At 26.4% G+C, this 21,389-nt stretch overlaps 1 protein-coding gene and 1 long non-coding RNA gene across 3 annotated transcripts; both read left to right on the top strand.

Moving 5' to 3' along the window:
• Window positions 1-454: 454 nt before the first annotated feature.
• On the top strand, window positions 455-7,843 carry LOC145834212 (uncharacterized). 2 transcript variants are annotated; one of them, XR_014369779.1, is made up of 20 exons: window positions 455-510; window positions 2,615-2,706; window positions 3,026-3,073; window positions 3,307-3,357; window positions 3,805-3,865; window positions 4,049-4,132; window positions 4,304-4,356; window positions 4,528-4,578; window positions 4,744-4,796; window positions 4,985-5,044; window positions 5,223-5,268; window positions 5,477-5,529; window positions 5,707-5,747; window positions 5,907-5,962; window positions 6,137-6,178; window positions 6,361-6,419; window positions 6,596-6,656; window positions 6,837-6,916; window positions 7,330-7,384; window positions 7,754-7,843. It is a non-coding gene; the product is annotated as an uncharacterized LOC145834212 (long non-coding RNA). The 2 variants fall into 2 exon arrangements; XR_014369778.1 differs by lacking the exon at window positions 455-510 and having other exon boundaries at window positions 2,385-2,706.
• LOC145833514 (alkaline phosphatase-like) lies at window positions 6,862-19,944 on the top strand. Its single transcript, XM_082940686.1, has 13 exons — window positions 6,862-6,916; window positions 7,330-7,384; window positions 14,794-14,831; window positions 15,168-15,281; window positions 15,493-15,614; window positions 15,821-15,995; window positions 16,757-16,932; window positions 17,352-17,550; window positions 17,806-17,958; window positions 18,411-18,590; window positions 18,736-18,873; window positions 19,142-19,286; window positions 19,635-19,944. Exons 1-13 carry the CDS (start codon window positions 6,862-6,864, stop codon window positions 19,942-19,944), a joined length of 1,860 nt encoding a protein of 619 aa, XP_082796812.1.
• The last annotated feature ends 1,445 nt before the right edge of the window (window positions 19,945-21,389 follow it).

Below are 21,389 nucleotides of genomic sequence, written 5' to 3'. Positions count from 1 at the left end.
TATCTATATAGTCGTTTATTTATAATACATAATTTTATATCTAATAATTTTGTTATTTATTTTTCAGAAAGACTTAAATGTTTTTTAATAAGTAAAAAAAAAAATTCTATAAAACTTCGAAATCTCACATCTAAAACGCAACATTTGATAAAATTTATAATTCTCATTACATAATATATTGTAACATATGTGTACATTTTAGTCGTCTTATTTAAATAGTTCAATTGTCGAGTTTGAATTATCCGAATTTGAGTTGTCGTAGTTTGAATTGTCCAAATTTGAGTTGTCGGAATTTAAATTGTCTGAATTTGAATTGTCGGAATTTGAATTGTCAGAATTTTAATAGTCGTGCACCCAAAAAACTAACACATAAATCTAATATAAAGTGCTGGTAAGATAGAAATAGTCTATTTTAGTCTCCTAATTTCACAATTAGTTATGCTGTGTTAATTTTTTCAATTCCCAAGTCAACAGCAATTGTCTTCTCACTTGACTACATTGTTGTAACAGGTTAGTTGTTAATATATAAATGTTAATAAAGATGATTTTGTGTACTCCAGAAATTAACATTAAGTACTTTTGAATTTACAAAGTTTTCACCTTTTATTTTAAAAAATTAAATTTTAAAATTTAATATGTATAAATTTTGGTAATGCCTATTTTTTATCATGAAATGATGAATACAAAATTATTTACTTTTTGTATGTCCTGTTTGAGTGGCTCAGGTTTTACAACATTAAAATAAATAATAAATTTAGCTGTTTTCTTTAGCTGAGAAATGTATAACTCTATATGCTTATATAATTTGTGTTTTAAATGTAAAGATTAATAAAACAATTCAGCTGTTCAAGCTGAGATAAAACTTAAGGTAAAATTTAAAATTAATTTTCAGCCAATATAAATTATTATTATTATTATTGCATATAATATATTTATTGTCACAATTTTATATCAGGTTTATTATTCTTTTTTGGCTATCTAGGTAACATTTTATTTCCTAGTAGCAGCTGCTAAATTAACTTAAATTCTTAGTATCTGTTAACAATTTTTTTTTTGATGATCTAAAGGTATTACTTAATAAATTTGGTAATAGTTTCATTATGAATTCAATTCTTTTTTCTTAATATTCTAGATTTAAAAATTAATTGTAAACTTAAAGTTTAAAGTTTATTCAAATAAACATGTATACTTAATAAATATAGTATTTGTTTCAAAACATTACTTGATGAAAAATATTTGTGATAAAAAGTGTTTATTATGGAGATCCTTACACTAACTGTTAGCTTTTAATTTGATAGGTGTAATTTAATTAGAAGTCATTCAAATTTGACTATTTAGTTTTTCATTAACTCCAGAAACAAATCTTGGTATCATCCATTTATTTTCTCTCTTTAGTTTGGGTTTGAAGTAGTATCATTAAACAAAATTTGAGCTGAATATTAGGCCCAAGGAATAGGGAGATAAGCACTTTTATGCATGTTGATCCTATTTTAAAGATTTTCTACTTAGCTAATAATTGTTTTTTACTATTTTATATAACTCAAATAAGTTTTTGATGTTCTAGGGTATAAAGTTGGGGAGCTTGACTATTTCATTACCAATTTTTATTTTTCTACAGTATTATGATCAATCACTCTAAAACTTATCTCAGTTTAATCTTATATAAATAAGAAAAAATTCTTTTGTATGGTTTTATTTTGATAACAAAATTCTCAAATTTTTAATTTGCTTTTTGTCAACATAGGATTTTTTCAATAAATGCAAAGTATGTTACCTTAAAATATTAAATTAATTGACTCAAAAAGGTATGAAAAGATAGTATTTTAGTAGCTTTTTCAAAGATCACAAAATTGGCAATGATAAAATTTACCTCTAATTGAACATATTTTTTTTTTCAGAACTGACAAAATCTCAATACTTAAATAATATTTTTTTTTAATTCTTCGGAAAGTATTTTGCAGTATATATTTACTTTTATAATAGTTCTTACATAAAGTCTAATAATATATTTTTAGTAAAAATATTGGACGTGCTTTGCCCATAACTGTTTTTAGCCCTAGAAATGTGAAGTCAAAAGGTATTGTGAATGTTTTGTCAAATTATTAAACTTGTAGGTATTGTTAAGTTTTCTCAAAAATGATAATTTAACTTAAATTCCAGTAACAAACTTGAAACTGGTTAAGAAATTCTACTTAGTTAAATCTGAAATATTTGTTTAAATTTTTTACTATAAATTTAGAAGTCTGTAAAAAACAAAAGTTATGTTATGCAAAACTGAAATTATAATATTGATCATTTTTAACCATATTTTTTATTGTATGTTGGGTATATAACATTTGTGTGCTCTATACTAAACTTGTGTTATTCTAAGTGTAAATTTAATGTTGAATATTAAAGCCTTATCTATTGATTATATTAAATTTTTTATTTTATCTAAAGAATATAGTTGTCAATTAATTAAAAAACAGCCAATTTCAGCTGACACTAAACTTCAGCCTACAATATTAATTCTAATTGTGATTCTAAATTTATAATGAAGTATGATGCATGTGTGTACATATTTACAAAATAAATTTAATAGTTAATTTAAATCTAACAAGTTTTTGCCATTCAGATTAGTTTCATTATTGCACTGATTGGGAGTTTCTGGATCAACCACATGGCAGGCAATCAACAGCTATCATTTAATATATCTTAGTTTTCAAGGTAATTATACTGTTAAATAAATGCATGTTTGTTGTTTATTAAGTTCTATGATTAAAAACTTGCCTGGAGAGTTGATTAGGCTAGCATTTTTATGTGATAGATTTTGGTGTTTAACAAATTACTTTTTTGTTAATTTCTATTCAATGTGAGATTATGAACTTATGTTTATATTTATATCAACTTCTTTCTATTAAGAATGGCTAGTAACTCTATGATTCAAAGATTATGAGATATGAGAACTAAAAAAAAAGAGAAAAATTTAGAATAAAATCTTATTTCTTCATATAGTTTTCTAACAAAAATATTTAAATGTTTCTAGGTCACCAGAATGAATAAGAATTAAGTAGAAGCAAAACCCAATACCTAAGTAAGTACTAAATTATTTCACTTTTTGTGTGTGGCATACTTGTAGACCTTGATATATCCTTTCAATGGTATACTGAGGGGGATAAGTGATGCAAAATTAATGTGAATTTATCTGTACAATACTGTAATTAAATGCAAATATTGACTGCCCAAAATTTTTACATATGTTTTCAATGTTAAACTGTGTATAATTTATTGAGTCTTCAAGAAACTTATTCTAAATATTATAAACAGAACATGAAAGTAGAATATTTTCATGCCTTGCAGCTTGGACCTTTTTAAAATGTGAGTTTTTTTTATTATCTATAATTAATTAGAAATAAAAGTAGTATAAAACTTATAATAGTTGATATTTATATTATGTTGTTTCTGTTGAAATTTTATAAAACAGTCCAACTCTAAATAATGTTCAGAGTGAAAATATTAATAACTGAATATTAAGACCACGTAAACACTTCAAGCTAACTACTAAGGCTTGTAAGTATTTGAACTAATGCTCACATATTATCTTACTGATAAAGCTATGCATTGCCCATATTTTTCACCTTGATGATTCATATGTATTATTTGAGGACGGTAAAGTTGGGCCAAATTAAAATATTGTATTTGTGGGTGAGTGTATGATGATTATGTAATTATATTACTCAAAAATACAACCAACATACTTAACAAAATTAGAAATAAATCTTTGATTAATTATATTCATAAATGTGATAAACTTTTTTTTTTCAGTATATGAAAGAAAATTTCAAGCCAACTTTATAACCATCATCAACTTAGAAATAAGGACAAGGTAGTAATATTGTTTATTCATATTTGATCATACCTTTTAAAATTAAGCCTTAATACTAAATAATGATGAATATACACAGACCTGTACTGATAAAGTGTGAATGAAAAGTGTTTCTGATACATGTATATTTCTAGCTTTTGGTGTATTAAAAAATGAGTTTGTGTTGATTTTTTTTATTTTTAGATTTTCAACTAATGACAAAGCACTCAAGTTTACAATGGATGTGGTTGATAAAGAAAACTCAAAGAGAAAAAATAAAATTGAATGGTTAATTCATGTTATATATTTTTATTTTTTTATTGTTTTTAAGGGATGATATCATAAAGCTCAACAGATCAGAAAAATATTTGTTGATTTTCTTCTACTACTGATAAAAACTTTTTTCATGTTTATTTTAATATAAACCTAAAATCATAACTAATAAAAAATATTTTTTAGATTGCTAGCAGCTTATTGGACTACAAAATCAAATGAACCAAGCACTATAATTAGTAAGTGATATTAGTTTTAATTGTTGTACAATAAGTTTTAAGCAATGATGTCAATTTTTTCCCCGTCAATAAAATAAATGATGAAAAACTTGTCTTCATCCTGAGCCTAAAAATTAAATTTTATAAATAACTTGAAAACTTTCATAACCCAACTAGAAATATTTTTTCTAGGAAACAGCTGGAATTTTCGTTTAAAAACCCAATTGTGCAAAACTGAAATTGGTTAGTTATAAATCTTTTATACTATTATTCAATATTAAAATGTAGATGAAGATATTTTAACTCTCTCAATGAATAAGTGATTAAATCTAAGGTCTGATTCCATTTATTAATATAAGCTATATTTCATTGTATTTGACATGAGTTAACTTAGTATTGTTTACACAGATATGTCTTAAGATAACAGTTGAGGCAAAGATGACATTGTTGAGTTGTTTAAGGTGAGTTAAAGAAATACACTAGAATTTATAATAATTAAAAAACTACTAAAATTTGTGATGATTATAACTTTATCAAGCTAACTGAATTTTTCTGATGGTGACTAGAGTCTCTGAACAAATAAAAATTAACTGATTGTATTTCAGTGACTATATATTTACACAAAATTTATTAAAAATATTTTAAACAGAATGCCTAGTACTTCTATCAGGATCTACTTTATCTTCTATCAAGACTTAATAAGTAACTGGTAAGTGAACATTATAATTACAGAGGATTGAATGTGATATTCTAGTTCATGATGAAAATAGTGTCCAGGCCACTTAGTAAATAATGCTGATTTTTGTTGAGATCACTGAAACTAAAATATAATTGAAATTATTTCAGTTTATTTTAAACAAAAAATTATATTTAATAAATTATTTTAGACTGAATGGATTTCCAAACTTCATTTCAAATACATATTCTGATAAGGTTCGTGAACTATGAGTTATTATAATAATTTTACTGGACTTACATTTATTATTATAAGTTATTATAAGTTACAAATGATGATAATTCTTCGCTGTGTTTGATTAATTTATATGAAAATTAACCTTGGAGAACTGATTAGTGAAAAGCAAGTTATAATATAAGTAAAGCAAGGAACTTAATTTTCTAAAATGTTGTTTCATTTTTACAGAATGAACAGTTTATGCAAACAATACAGTGGGAATTTCTCAAATCTGAATATAAGTTAGTTTTTATTGTTTTCTTGATTTTACCAAACTAGTCTTTTATACATGATGATCAACTTCGCTTAGTGTTTGAGTTTCTAATGAAAATTAACCTTGGAGAACTGATAATAAAAAATGATACTAAATTAATTAAATAATCTGTTTTCATTAATTTAACACGTATTCTTATTGATAGGTACAAAGTCCAGAAAGAAAGTGTGCTTTGTAACATTCATGGTAAGTAATTTATGTTGATATTATCAAAATAATTGATGACAAATACTTGACTGTGTTAAAATTTTTTAAACTATTGAAGAGTAAGTTAATTCTATTAGCCTGAATGAAATGAATTTCAACCAGTAGTTTTAAAACAGTACTTATTGTCTAATATTTTAGGAAGGAATGATTGCATTTGATGTAAAACAGCCGGTGAAAGGCCATGATGTTTAAAGGTTGGTTTTAGTTTTATTATATGATTTTTATAACTCAGATTATTATGATGAAATTGACTTGCCCTGTCTTAAAAGTATTGCTGATACTCTTTTTGGATACTTTCTGAATCAGTTTTATGTAAATTTTTTATTTTAATAAATCTGAATTAAACTAATCTTAATACACTATTGCAGGTTTAATACCACATAATCAAGATGAAGAAAACTTATTGATAGGTAAGCACTTGTTTGTTGTAAGTATTAAGTGTTTAATAAAGTGAAGAGTAAAATTTAAATGAAGATAAATGCACCGATGATTTTTTAAAATGAAATCAAAAGGGAAACAATCTGATACTATCAAAAATTTATCTAAAACCTTTTATTAAAGAAGTTAATTTATTAATAAAATACTTTTTCAGATTTCACCACTCACTTGTCAGCGTGTGTCAACCACCTTTCATAAGAGGCTAATTTTCAGGTAATTATAAATATATATCTGAAATTTGAAAATTGTTTTAATTTTGCTGATGATCACATAAAGCTCAACAGATCAGAAATAATTTTGTTGATTTTCTTCTACTACTGATAAAATAATGAATTATTTTATCTTTTTGGATATTTTGCATAGAAACTAAAATAATTATAAATATACAGGATTTTTCTGAAGCTAGAGTCTTGCTCACCAATGAAACCGTAGCAAATTGAGTAATAGAAGGTTAGTGAAATAATTGAAGTTATCTTATTAATCTTGTTTTGATAACGTAAGCAATGATGTCAATTTTTTCCCCGTCAATAAAATAAATGATGAGAAACTTGTCTTCATCCTGAGCTAGAACTAAACTTGAAACACTTCTAGTAAACATAAATTTTCTGTTAATAATAGTATTACTTTCAGGAAAAATTTATGAAAAGTTTCTAGGATGCAGGTGAAAGAATGTAACCTCAATCTTCGATTGAAATTGGGGCTCTTTGAAGGTGAATTTTATATAAAAACAGTCTAATAATTAAGTGGCATAACGGATTCCAATTTTACTTGTATGTGTAAATATTGGCCAGAATTATGCAAAATTAATAACAACTACAGAACCATTGTGTGGTATATAATATATATCATATTCTTACTGATTTGTAGTTTACATTCCAACATAACCATATCATAAATAATTTAATCTTGTAAATTAAATTTAAAATTTGTCTAATTAGGTTGATTTATACGTATTGAAATATTACATTACCTAAAAATCTTAAAAAGCTTAAAATTAGTCGTAATATAACATATAGAGCAAGCTTAAAATTTTAAACTGATGTTTCTTTCAAAATAATTTTCATCAGTTCAATTAATTTGTTTTTTAAAGACTATTGATAAAAATAAAAATAAAACTGATTAGGTGTGAAAGTTCAGTTTGTCGGAATAGAAGGTAGAAAACTGGATACAAACACGAGGTAAGCATTTTATATTTTGCTTAAGTATGTTTCTAAACTTCCCTAAAAAGCACCATTGAGTAAAAAGATATTGTGACGCATATATTTCCGATATGATGTCATAATGTTTTTTATTGCTCTGTGGTCTGTCGAATGGGAGAAAATTAAATAGAGATTATATTTGTGGGTGAGTGGATAATATTACATTATTATTCCACTCAAGAATATAAACTACATTTGTGTTAAATTTTTAAAAACATATTGAAGTTGTAAATTGTAATTCTGCTAATAAAATGTTAGTTTAATGTTCTGAAATTAACCAACTTGATTTCAAATATTTAAGATTGAACTATGTACATATTACTTCATATCACTATTTTTAATGTTTAGGTATCATTGACGAAAAAACCAAGAGAACCAGAGAAAATTGCTATAGGAAAACTTAAATTGTTTTTTTTATCAATAAATTATAAACCTGTACTTTTACTTGTTATTTTTTATTTTGCAAATTCTTTCTTTTACATTAAAATCGTGTTTTAGTTATTTATGTTATGGTCAACTAAAGCCTTCACTGAACCCAAATAATTAATAAATGTCGGACAACAAGAAAGAGTTATGTTATAGTTAAAGTAAATAAGTTCCAAGTTAAAGCTAGCTTACATATGTAAGTGTCTAACTAAGAAAATTCTTGCGGAATCTAAAATTTTAAATTTAACTAAAAACATAAAATATGATAACACACAGCTCTATGTGAGCATTAAGTAATTTTATGTAAGATTTAAGTTAAGGTCAATTGTACAAAGCGAGTGTACAAATAATTGATACGCAGTATTAATGTACTCACTTATTTATAATATATCCCATTAGTTTTTTTACTATTTAGTATAGCAACTCTTAATTCAGGCAGTTAGAAAATATTTAAGCAAACTGTATTTTGTAATAAAAACTAAAATGTTAACTAAATTTGAGTTTTTATAAGCAAAAGCTTTTCATTAAGGGTTATATATTATGAACTACTTTAAAACAGTCCAATAGCAGAAATAAATATAGGTCTAAAATTAAAAATTTTATGTGAGTCATCAACAAAAATGTCATCTTGCGACCGATACAAGCACGCAGGACTTCCTTAAATGTTTTGGCTCATTATTTTAGAAGAGGTATAAACATTTAGAACAGGGTTTCCCACTTTTTTCAAAGGGCCCTTAAAACTTGTGATTTCCAACAATGTTATCAAATAACTAATAAAATTAACCCTGTTTTTAGGAGTTGTATCCTCCCAAATAAAAAAACCACTTATTAAGCCGAAGATGTAATGGGCTGCATATATTTACCACAAAAGAGCAATTTTACTAACTAAGAGGTTAAGGTGTTTCATATTTATGAAAAACTTCTCTCTTGAAATGGTATCAAACTAAAAATATTTTTGAGGTCTTTGGCTTTAGCCCTTGTTGATTGGCAGTTTACGGGAACAGTCTCACCATGAGTGAAACATGCTCGTTTTAGCGGGAGGTTGATCTCAATGACTGCTGAACAAGCAACGTTACCAAGGTACTACTAGAGATAGTTAACACAGCCTGGAACAGTATAAATTTATGATTCATTAATGTTAAGAACTTATACAGCTTATTACATATTTTAAAGAAAAAGATACATTCAGGTTAAACATTTAAACTAGGGGTGGGCCGGAACTGGCCCCCAGACCTTTTTAAATTTAAATAAAACTGGCCTGCGGAAAAAATTGATCGGGCCCACTAAACGTTTTTGAAATTAATATGAAATCCGGCCAGCCAATGTAAGTTTACAAAAATTTCACAAAACTGAAAACGTTTTAAAAAATGGTTTTTTTTGGTAATAAAAACACTTTTGTTATAGTATCTTGTTCTTTATCAAGTCAGTTGAAATAATCCTTTCTCAAATTAACCAAAAACAATTCTTTGTTGCTAAACTAAATTTAATGTTCTTACCTGCCATAATGACTTTTATAGAAAATGGACGTTGCAAAAATTGCGGTCTTTCCCACATTTGTAGTGAGTTGTATTTTTTAATGTTAACAAAAGTAATTCTTTTAAACATTGACAATTATTTTAAGTCAAACTGCTCAACTTTACATTTTAGTAAAATATTTAAGTTGAGACTACAGTTAGCACTCTTTTCTGCTATTAATTATATGGTTAAGTTTAGTGATGGCCAATTGATGACATTATTTCAAAGTAATACTCCATTAACTTCAAGTATGATTTGTAAAGCAAGTTTACTTTGTATGTTTGTAATAACAATTTACTATCTAATAAAATTTTGAATAATAGCTAATAAATTTTAAAAGCAAAATACAAGAAAGCTTTGTTTTATTAACTTTACTTTAGTAATACTGTTAGATATTTTTCGAAAGGTTGCCTTACACTGAGACTACTAAATAACTCTTGCTAGTTTAAAGTTCTATAAAAACTCAGCCAATACAAAATATTTTTTATACTTTTATTTTATGCCTTACTTAACATGTCAAACTTTGTTTATTTAAAAAAGATGGCAATGAAGTCACATGTTCTGTTTGGGTCTACATACTTTTGAACAAACATTCTCAACCATGAATATAAACATAAGTAAGCTGCGTTCAAATCTTACTGATACTAATCTGTAGTCATTACTGAGATTATCAACTTCAAGTATGCTTCCAGGTTTTAAACAACTTGTTAAAAACTTTTATGATTTACAAATGTTTCATTGACTTATTTTTAGTGTAATTATTCTTGCTAAACTCTTTAAACTTCACATTTAAAAAGTATGTTGTGACAGTTTTTCGTTTAGTAATATTTTAATTAGTGAAACTGATCTTAACCTCAAAGCCTATTAAATTAAAATGGTTATCATATTAAAAATATTAGTTAAACTCTTTTATTACTATAATATTTAGTTACCTTATGTTAGTACTTGTATGAAATTATTTTAGATGCATTGTTTAATAACATTATTTTTAAAGTACAAAATTTATTTAAACTTCATGAGTTGTTCATAACTGTTTGATGTTTTAAAAGTAAAAGTATTAAAATTTTAAGCCAAAGTAATTTGTTGTCTAGGTTTAACTGTTTTTTAAATAAGTTGGTATAAAAATGTAAATCAAACATATAATTTTCGTTGCTTTTAGTAGATTTTTCTGTATTATTGAACAAGCCAAAGTTTTTCAACTTCAAAAGATGACCATAAAGCTAGTTGTTTTGTTCGAGACTTCATACATTTGCAAACAAATATTTTTGGCCATAGACATCAACAAAGTTAAGTTAATATCAAACCTAATCGGTATTCCAGTGCACTTGCAGATTTTCCCAAATTGTCATGCAACTAGATTTAAACAACTCTAATATATGATCAGCCTTAAGTGTTTCATCGATTTCTTTTAATTTTCTTTTTTCGCATTTTATAGTAAAACTGCTTATTATATTAGAATTAATTATTGTTTTGTTTCTTTTATACGTGCAAAAATATGTATTGAACCCTTATTAGTTTATACGAATTAAAAGGTAGTAGTTAAATATTGTAATGTTATTTAACTTCTGAATAATATTAATAATATAAACTCCAGCCAAGGATTGCTAAAATTAGATAATTTCAAACATTTAACAATTTTTTAATGTTTTAGCTTTTAATGTTAGGCTCAAGTAACTTTTAGTAAGTAAACTTTTGTTTTTATATGACTAACTAGTATTAATTCGGTCCAGAATTATAATAAGTATATAACTATGAATACTTGATAAAAATTAACATAAAACTTCATTTTTGAGAACCTTGGTAAGTAATAAATTGATACAAAATTCTGAAATACCCGGTCAATTAGCATCCAGCTGGATCCAATTATTTTGACATTAGTTTCCATCCAGATATTTTTCTAAAATTAGTATTCAGCCGGATCCGGATAATATTTTAAAATTAGGATCCGGATCTAAAAAAAAGGCTCGAGCTGAAACCGGTAGATTACTTACTCAAATGCTCCGGCCCACTGAGGACTATTTTTTTTTGGATCCGGCCCACTAACTATCTACGTTGCCCACCCCTAGTCTTAACAATGAAGTTAATACTGTTATATAAATATATTAGCTGTACGTATTTGTTTATCCAAGTGATTTTACGCGCCTAGCTGAATCCTCAAAAAAAAGTATTTAAAAATCAAGGTAGTTAAACATTAAAAGAAGGAATACAAAAAATCGGTGCACTTGGTTGTAACTAAGTGGTAGTATAATAATTTTTATTTTTTTGAAATCTAGTTTGTTGTTTAGCAAAACCTTAAGATTTTTAACAGTCTGTTCAAAAGATAGTTGTAAAAACTTGTGTTTAACTTATATTTTCACTAACTAGGTTATAAAAGTTTAAATCTGTAGTACCTATTAATTATGGAAGGGTGTCAAATATGCACAAAGACATTTTTGCAGGGGTAGATATTTTTTTAGTTTATTTTATTGTTTGAAATCTATAACTTTTATTTACTTCCACAACTTTTTTTATTAATTTTACTGCCACTTCACCCTTACCCTCGGTCGGTAGCTTTATTTTCTTTTTGTTTCTTTGTTAATTAATTTGTTTTTTTACAATATTTTTTTAGTAATAATGATTATTACTTATTTTATGTTATATTCTTTCTTTCTGTTTTTACTGTTACTCCTTACCCTTGGTCGGTAACTTATTTGTTCATCTATTACTTTTTAGTTTATATTTTAGTTTTTTTTTATTGTATTTTGTTGTGTTTTTATATGTATTTTATTTTTTACTCTCGCGCCAAAATAACCCTTCGTGCAAAAAATTCTTCGTGCTAAATTGTCCTTTAGTGCATATTTGACCCGTTTCCAATAATTGTACATGTTAGAAACTTACATAACTGTCTACTACATTATTGTCTATAATTTTCTCAGGTACATACATTAAAATGTTTTAACTATGAAAACAGTAAAACCGAATGCAAAACCTTTTTAAGTACTCCAGCTATTTATTTATTATTATAATAAACTATTGCCTTACATTGTGAAGCTAACTTGTATAACGAAAGCTTTTATACGTAAGAAATTAAAACGCAGTAAGCAGCTTGTAATGATAGAAGACTATATTTAATGATAAGTAAGTGCAATACTTAGTCAAAAAGTTTAAGTTAAATTAATTTAGCTAGATATAAAATTTTGATCAAAAACAAATTATATTTTTGAAAAAAAAAGTAGCTGTCGTGAACATTTATTTTACAATTTGATGAAAAAGAAACCGTAAAAGTACGGTTTTTCTAATATTATAAACTATAAAAAACAATATGCGAATTCGTCAATAGTTTCCTATTTAAAAAGGAAATCCTTGGAGGTGTAAAATAATTCTAATTTTTTTTTAATGACTTTTGATTTGCTAGTTTGAAATTAAAATTTTACTAGATAATACGTTCTCGCTTTCGTTATTATAAAACTTTTATATGCATAGTTCAAGGGCCGGCAGGCTAAAGGTACTTGCGGGCCAAATTTAGAATTTGAAACATCGTCGTGGGCCGCAGTCTTAGTTTTATCCATAAATTTTAACTATTTTGTTTTAATCAGTCTGATAAGTGAGTCAGTCTGAGTTTTAAATATACATATACGGCTTAAAATGAAAAGATGAAATTGCGACGTTTGGCTTAATAAACTTACTATCTATCTAAGTACCTGTCTAATAAAATAATATTTTCATTCTTAGTAATTTAACTACTTAATCTAGCACCGAAACAAACGAGCTTCAAAGCAAATGTCCTTATCAATTTTTTTTTAATAAGTCGTTTTAAAATTTGAATGTAATCCTTTCATACTTAATGCTTAGCAACTTTCAATATCTTTCTTATTTAAACAGGTTTCTTATAAAGGCTCAATAAGTAGGCTAAAAAATACTGTTTTATTAAAATTCTATCTACTCCTACTGGATTTTTATTAATTTTTTAAAAGAGCTAAATTTAAATAAATCTTATTTGTTTGAGCATAAGAAATTTTGTCTCAAAAAGAGGAAATTTATTAGGTGTTTTTATCAAACATTGTTTAGTTTTAAGTTTTAATAAATTTTACACTGAAAAGATTAAAACTATATAGGAAAATTTATGAAAATTTAAGGTCTTATTGTTATTAGTTTATTGAAAAACAAAAAAAAACGCGCTCAAAATATTTGGTCCTAGAATCTGGTGCACGAAGAACCTTCCGTTTATCGAGGCGTATACCAAAGATACCTTTTATTGTCTTGTCCAGGACAACCTATCTCAAAAAATATAGTCGGAAGTAGTTTTTTAATTTAATCTATTTGTTTTTATTTAATTTAAACTACAATAGAACCTTTTTTTAAAATTTTTCAGTTTAAGAGGTAATATTAGTAGAATACTTTTTATTATGGACATAAAATGGAATAAGTAGTACAGAAATTTAAAAAAAAAGTCAACCTGAAAAATAACTTTTAGTGTGCTAGATCAACATGCTCGCGAGCCACATAATAACCTTTCGGGGGCCGCAGTTGGCCCGTGGGCGATTTACTGCTGACCCCTGGCATACTTTATACTTTTTCTATAAAAAAAACTTATAAAATACAAAGTTAATAGATGGTTATGAGTTTTTTATAAACTATTTCAAAATAAAACCATATCCTTCTGTTTTTTCTTACGTTTGTACCAGTTTTTACAGGGGTCGAACAGGAAAAAGAAAACCAGTTAAAACACGCCCCTGATCACTACTTTAGTTTTTTTGAACATAAGTTATTATATAATGTTAATTATTTTAAAAGTATTGTAGGTATAGTACTTGTGTTTTTCAATAATAAGAACTTTAAAACTATTTCTTTTAACTTGTTATCAAAAATGACCTCTCGTCAAACTAATCGAATTATTATGTTACTAAGTTTCAAAACTTTACAGATGTAAAATAAACTAAAATGAAAAAATAGTAATTTTTGAATGAAATATTTGAGAATTGCACGTTGATTTTGAGTTACAGAGGCTGTTTCTAGAAATAACCTAAGTTTTAATAATATGTAGGTTAAACTGTTATGATACATAAAGCTATTTATTAAAAAGTTAAAATCATTAAATAACTTTACATCTGTATATTTTATCAAGTCGATAAGAAAAAATAGAAAAATATTTTATTGATGGCCTAAATGGAGTAAACAAAAGCTTTAGAAAGTATTAAATGCACTAAACACAAATCAAAAATTTGTTTACATGGCTTAATCAGTCTTGCAATTTATTATTTGTTTTAGTAAACAAACATAATCATAATGTAAATGTTGTTTGTTTTATTATAAATTTATGATAAAACGTTTTGTTTTAGCTATTCAAAAGTGTATAAATAATCAAATTAAAAAAACAACATATTTGTAATTAAATAAAGTGGCAAACTTTTGTTTTCTTTTTTATCAGAAAATCCAATGAAATTAGTACTTTTAGTTTTATTTTTAAGGTTGAGTAGTTCATTGGCTCAAAAGAGAGCTTGGGAAGGTAAATTTTAATTCATATTAAGTTAACTTTGTTAGTTAACTAGGTTTGCTGATTATCTAATACTTTTAAATTATTTTTTTACTTGTTTTAGTTATAAATCTTACATACTTTGAAAGTTAAGATTACTTAAACTTAGTTTTTAAAATACAACCAAATTGTTTTTAAAGTTTAACTTTAGTAACAATAAATTCTAAAATGAATAATTTTCAAAGGAAAATTGACTAGTGTAAAAAGTAGTATTTGAAAACTTATGTACCAAACTTAAAATTTTTTTCCATAGAAATATAAATTCTAAGATTTTTAGTAGATTATGAGAAGAACTTTAATTTTTTGCAGCTGAGGAGGAAACTGCTGAGTTTTGGATTAAAAATTCAGAGAAAGAACTCAAAAAAGCTGTTGAAAATGAAAAACTTAACACAAATGTTGCTAAAAACGTTATATTCTTTCTTGGTATATATTAAAATTTTTCTTATTTAATTATACACCTAGTAAAAAAATTAAAATGAAACTTCACTAAATAGAGAAGTTTAGTTTATAATCTGTATTTACCCACTCTTAGTTGTTTATAATTTTTTTACAAGTTTCTACAACTAAAATAAAAGTTCTAACTACTAAAGAATGCCAGTTTTTCAGTAAAGAACAAAAAAATTTTCATCTCAAGGAGACGGAATGAGCATTGCGACTGTGACTGCAGGCCGAATTATGAAAGGGCAGCTTCAAAACAAAAGCGGGGAAGAAACCAGACTTTCATTCGATGAGTTTCCACATGTGGGACTTTCTAAAGTGAGGGCATAACTATATCCCTGGAAGTTTTAAACTTTTATTTTGGTTAAATAATGTTTGAATTAGTAAAACTGATGACTTAACTAAAGAATAATTTAATAAATACTCTTTTATTATAGTACTTCGTTGTGAATAAGCAGAAAGAGGAGTTTTTTAATTTTACTTCGTTTTTCTTTTGAGTCTACAAATTTTGTAAACATCTACAGACGTACTCAGTGAACTATCAGGTATCAGACTCGGCCACCACGGCAAGTGCTTACTTGACAGGTACGAAGGCAAATTACGGTACAATTGGGGTGACTGCCAGGGTTGCCAGGGGAGACTGGCAGGCCGTTGAAGGTAACGAAGTACAATCAATACTCATGGACTCTTTTGAACAAGGTTTAAAACTAGTTTGATGTTATGTTTTTGATTAATAGTTTATTTAAGTGTTCCAAGTAGTAATTATCTATATAAATATCACGGAAACGAGTCAAAAAATGCACAAAAGGACATTTTTCTACAAAGACATTTTTGCTTGAAAGTTCTTTTGCACGAGAGTAAAAAAAACAAATGAAAAAAAAAAAAAACAAATTAAAAAAAAACAAGAAAAAAAACCTAAAGATAGATTTAAAAAAATTATTAACTGTGGGTAAGGGTCAGGGGTAACAATGGTAGTAAAAATAAAAATAACTAATAAAAATTGATAGTAATATAAAAACAAAAACAAGATCAAAAAATTTGAAAAAAGAAAAAAAGTACCGACCGAGGTTAGGAGTAACAATTATATAATAAAAATAAAATTAACTAACAAAAACTATTAATAAAAAAAAAGAAAATAAAAAGATATTAAATATATGTTTGTAAAACAACACAAAAAGAGAAAAAAAAGTTACCGACCGAGGGTAAGGGTTAGGGGTAACAATGATAGTAAAAATAAAACAATAAAACATTAAAATCAGTTATTAATAAAATAAATTGCAAAATTTTTCAACCCATGCAAAAGTGTCTTCGTTCAAAAGTGTTCCTTCGTGCATATTTGACACCTACCCAACTATCATACATATATCTATTTTAATATTGAAATATGAAAAATACTAATTAAGACTATTTTATAATCGAAAACATGTATTTTAAAGATTAAACAAAAGCTAATTTACCAGGTAAATCTACAGGAATAGTTTCAACAGCGCACATAACACACGCCTCCCCAGCAGGAACATACTGCCACACAGCGGATAGAAGTTACTATTCTGAACAAAATTTACCAGACGAGGCAAGAGAGGCGGGGGTTAAAGACATTGCACGGCAGTTTTTAGATTCTTCGGAAAAAATTACTGTTAGTACAACCTTATCCAAAAACCGAAAGAGATTTTTGTACTTAAATTTGTTCTAATAAAAATATTCGATGACATTAAGACTATTTAAATGCATCTGAAAATCAAGGTTTTATAGTTATTTGATCAACAATAGATACAAGTTAAAATATGTTGTTGATTAAAACTAATAAAGTTGTAAGCAAAACCGTTTAAAAACAATGTGCATTTTTTTTTTGATTAGAAAACATTACTAAACACAAAAAGGTACAAAAAATTGTAAATAAAGTATGTAAAAACTAATTTGACCAAAAAATAGCATTAAATTAAAAGAATCTTTTGCTATATATGATTTTTTCATATGAAGCAAAGTGTGTCTTATTTGAAAAACTGAAGTAAAAGCAAACTTTTCAAATTTTAAATGCCAATTAACCAAATACAGGTAGCAATGGGCGGAGGTCGTAAATATTTCACAACAAAACGGTCGAAAGACCGGGAATACCCGAAGCTGAGAGGAAGTCGTGAAGATGAGGACCTGATAGAAAAGTGGCTGGAAAAACACAAAGACGTGAAAGCTGAATACGTTTGGAATAAAGAGCAATTTGATGAAGTAAACCCTAGTACCACTGACAAGTTGCTGGGTTTGATGTTTTCTCTTGTTTGTTTAATATTATCTTTAACTTATAAGCTATTGTTTACTAATTACAACAAAATTATACTATTTTAAAACTTTTACTGTAAAAATAGATTTAGATTGACTTGCAGTTGTTTTTCTAAGTAATAAACCTTGGATTTGTAAAAACTCATTTATTAATCTTCAAAAACTAAGTTTGCACTTAAATAAATTTAGCTACAATGCTACATTAAACAAGCAAGACGTTTTAAACTATTTACAGGTTTGTTCCAACCAAACCACATGCAGTATGAAACAGACAGACATTTGGACCCTGCTGGAGAGCCATCCTTGACAGAAATGACTGAAAAAGCAATTAAAATTTTGCAAAAGAACTCCAAGGGGTTTTTCTTGTTTGTAGAAGGAGGCAGAATAGGTTTAAACTTAACTTATTTTTAAAATTGATTCAGTTATAAAATTGATTAACTTATTTTAAAGTTTTGACAACTGTAGCAATAACTTTAAAATTTAGTTAGTTGCTTGGTAAATTTTCTTTTAGAATTCTATATTAATTGTTTTAAACTCAATCATTAAATCTTTAAAGTTTAAATAAATTCACATTATTTTATATTGTATGCCGTTGTTAGCATGTATCTAACAGACAAATAAAACTTACTAATTTTATAACCAGCCTTTTAAAATTAAAAGTAATGTAAGCTTTTCTAAATTGTTTAAAAACATTTTTCTAATTAGTTTCAAATGTTTAGAAATGGTACAACTTGGATATTGGTTCATAATTTTACTTCAACAGGCTATAAATTAACAAAAAAACTTTAAATAAATATTTACACGTAACTATAGAATGCTCAGTATTGAAATTTCGAGCAGATCATGCCCACCATATAAACAATGGGTACCGGGCACTGACCGAACTGGTCCAATTCGACCAAGCTGTCCAGAGGGCAGTTGACCTGACGGCGGAATCCGACACCCTGATCGTTGTCACCGCTGACCACTCCCACACTCTCACTGTAGGAGGTTATTCGGACAGGGGAAACCCAATAACTGGTGGGTAGTTTTGTAAATTTAACTCAAGTTCGTTTATCAATTCTTACAAAGCTGGTAGTATTGTGGTTTTAGTTTTATAAAATTATAATTGATTCTGTATTTTTTAATTTTTTCAAAAAATTTACATAAAAAAAATTTTTTTTAGGCTTAGCGCCATCTGACGAAGACCCTGAAATTGCTACAGATGGAAAACCTTTTACAACTTTGTTGTATGGCACAGGACCCGGATGGCAGGGACTGAAGGAATTCAGAACGAGAGACAATCTTACCGACAGGGACACATGTTAGTAATTTCGAACTGAAAACAAAACATATCAGCTTTTTACATATTTCAATTAAAATAATTAAAAACATGTTTCTCTGATCATAAACTACTGACACGTAATATTTGATTAAATAGCATTCAACTAATTTTCATTGAGAAGCAATAGATTAAAAATGGCTAGAATTTGTTCTAAATATTGTCACTTTTCAAAGCATTAACTATGTATTTTAAAAAATAAAACCTCAAATAGTTTGTGTTTTACAAATAAATTTATACATAATTCCAGCGAATAAAAACTACATACAGCAGTCGGCAGTGCCAAAGAGCTCAGCCACACACGCAGGTGAAGATGTTATGATATTTGCAAGAGGGCCAATGTCGCATCTGTACCACGGAGTTCACGAACAATCGTACATTCCTCATGTCATCAGGTTGATTAAGTCGTATTATGTGAAGTAATAACTGTTTTAGCTTTTGTTACGAAGTTGAAAGTTTAAAAAATCAAAATGGTAACCGCAAGTATATTTTCATTAGAGTTTAAAGTATGTTTTCATTAGAGTTATTACTTAACTCAAATCGTATCCATTAAAAAGCAAGATCTTACAATAAAATCAAAAATTAGAAAGGAAAGTAGTAACTAAGTTAATAAAAAAAAATTAAAATGTTTATTTAATAGCATATTCGAAACTAATTAAAAATCTTAAGACGTTTACTTTGGGTTAATAATTTTTTTTCTAAGAAGTAATGTACTTTTTTGTTGACATAAATTTAATATTCAGGTTCGCATCCTGTGTTGGTGACAATGTTGAGAGTTGTGCGAAGGACCAGCAGCAGAAGGAAGTTCCTACAGTGACGTCACAACAACCGGTTTTTCTTGGATTTACGTTGGACGATGAGCACGCTTCCATCGCGCTGTACGCTCAATTTTATGTTTTGCTCACCACAGCTTTCCTGATTGTTGTTTCTTGCTGCAAGTTTTCAACTTTTCGTCGAAAGTCGTCCAATAACAGTTTTGCTTTAGATGAACTAGAATCAAAACCTGGGAAATGCAATAATGCATACGTAGATAGTTTACAAATGCAAGACTAAACAAAAGTTTGTTAATGAACTGATTTTAGGTTGACCTTTTTATTTTCCTGTGTAAAAAATTAAAAAAAACATAATTTTAAACAGTCTTTTACTGACATATCAATGTTTCTGTATTGTACAGTATTTTTATATTTAAGTGATTGTATTTACTTATATTGTTAAACTAGTCGGTTTTGTGTTTCATAATTTTTAATTTATTTTAATTATTTCGTTTTTTCTTTTTTAATTTCATTAACAGAGTAATAATAGTAAAAAAATTTCTATATAGAAACTTTTTATGTAACCAGTAAAAAAAAAAATAATTTTCAACTTGAAGACACTATATTTTTTAGTTTAATATTTTTACTTGAAGTTTTTCAAACTGTATTTAATTATTTGTCAAAAGTTAAATAAATTGTTTAGAATTTTTAGATTTAGATTGATTGCGACGTAATTGTACAAGGTTTAAAAACATCAAGCTACTCGAACAAAATTAAGAACGAAAATAAGTTAATTAGTGTGTTGTCAACAGAGTTGTTTGCGGATAATTTTGTGTAAATTTGGTCTTTCTGTTTCGATTAGATTTTATGTACATGTTTACTAGTGATGTTGAATGTTTAAAACTTAATTTTCTTTTTATAGACTAACGTTTTTACGTACCAAAATGAAGTTTACTAAATATTAAACAGTAATTATTTATTAGTTTTTTCGATATATATATTTTAATAAAATGGTATTTAGTTAACTAAATTAATTTAAGTATAAAAGTACAACAAATAAGTTTTTATTGCTGAAACGGTTACATGACAAATCAAATTCGGATAATTGAAATTCTAAAAAATAATTTAAAGGTCCACAATTTAAAAAATATTATATATCTAAAATAAATGAAAAATATGTATGTTGGTCTTATTGTTATCTACAAGACACTTTTTTCTTTTTGTAAAATGTTAGACATTTCTTAAGATATTAAAAAAAATAATAAAAATAAGTATATGTACTTTAAAACTTATTTTAGCCATATTGAAAATTTTTTTAATACTTTACAAAAAGTAAAAAAAAAAGTGCCTTGTAGATATTAGTAAGACCAACATACATATTTCTAATTTTTTTCAAATGTATACTACTTTTTAAGTTGTGGCCCTTTAAATTTATTTTAGAAATTTGAATTTTCGGAACTTGAATTGTCCGATTTTGAATTGTCGTGCACCTTGCTAAAACCAACAATAAATATTTTGCATTAAATGTCAGTTTATATAATTTATCTTTAATTCCTAATTAACTTTTTTAAACATTTTAGTTATCCTTAATTAAAGTTTTTCAAATGATTAAAAGCTTAGTATTGGTAAAAGCTTTTAAACGGTAAAAGAGTGTCGTTTAGACCAGTAGTTAAAAGGCGTGCATATTTGTGTGCAGAAAGTTTACTAAAGTAAAAACAAATCAAATGACGTGTGCTTGTCTATTTG

The sequence above is a fragment of the Thalia democratica genome, chromosome 4 (genome assembly GCF_965202585.1).
Source record: "Thalia democratica chromosome 4, ktThaDemo2.hap1.1, whole genome shotgun sequence".
In the NCBI taxonomy this organism is placed as follows: domain Eukaryota; kingdom Metazoa; phylum Chordata; class Thaliacea; order Salpida; family Salpidae; genus Thalia; species Thalia democratica.
This window is presented reverse-complemented; position numbering and strand designations above follow the sequence as displayed.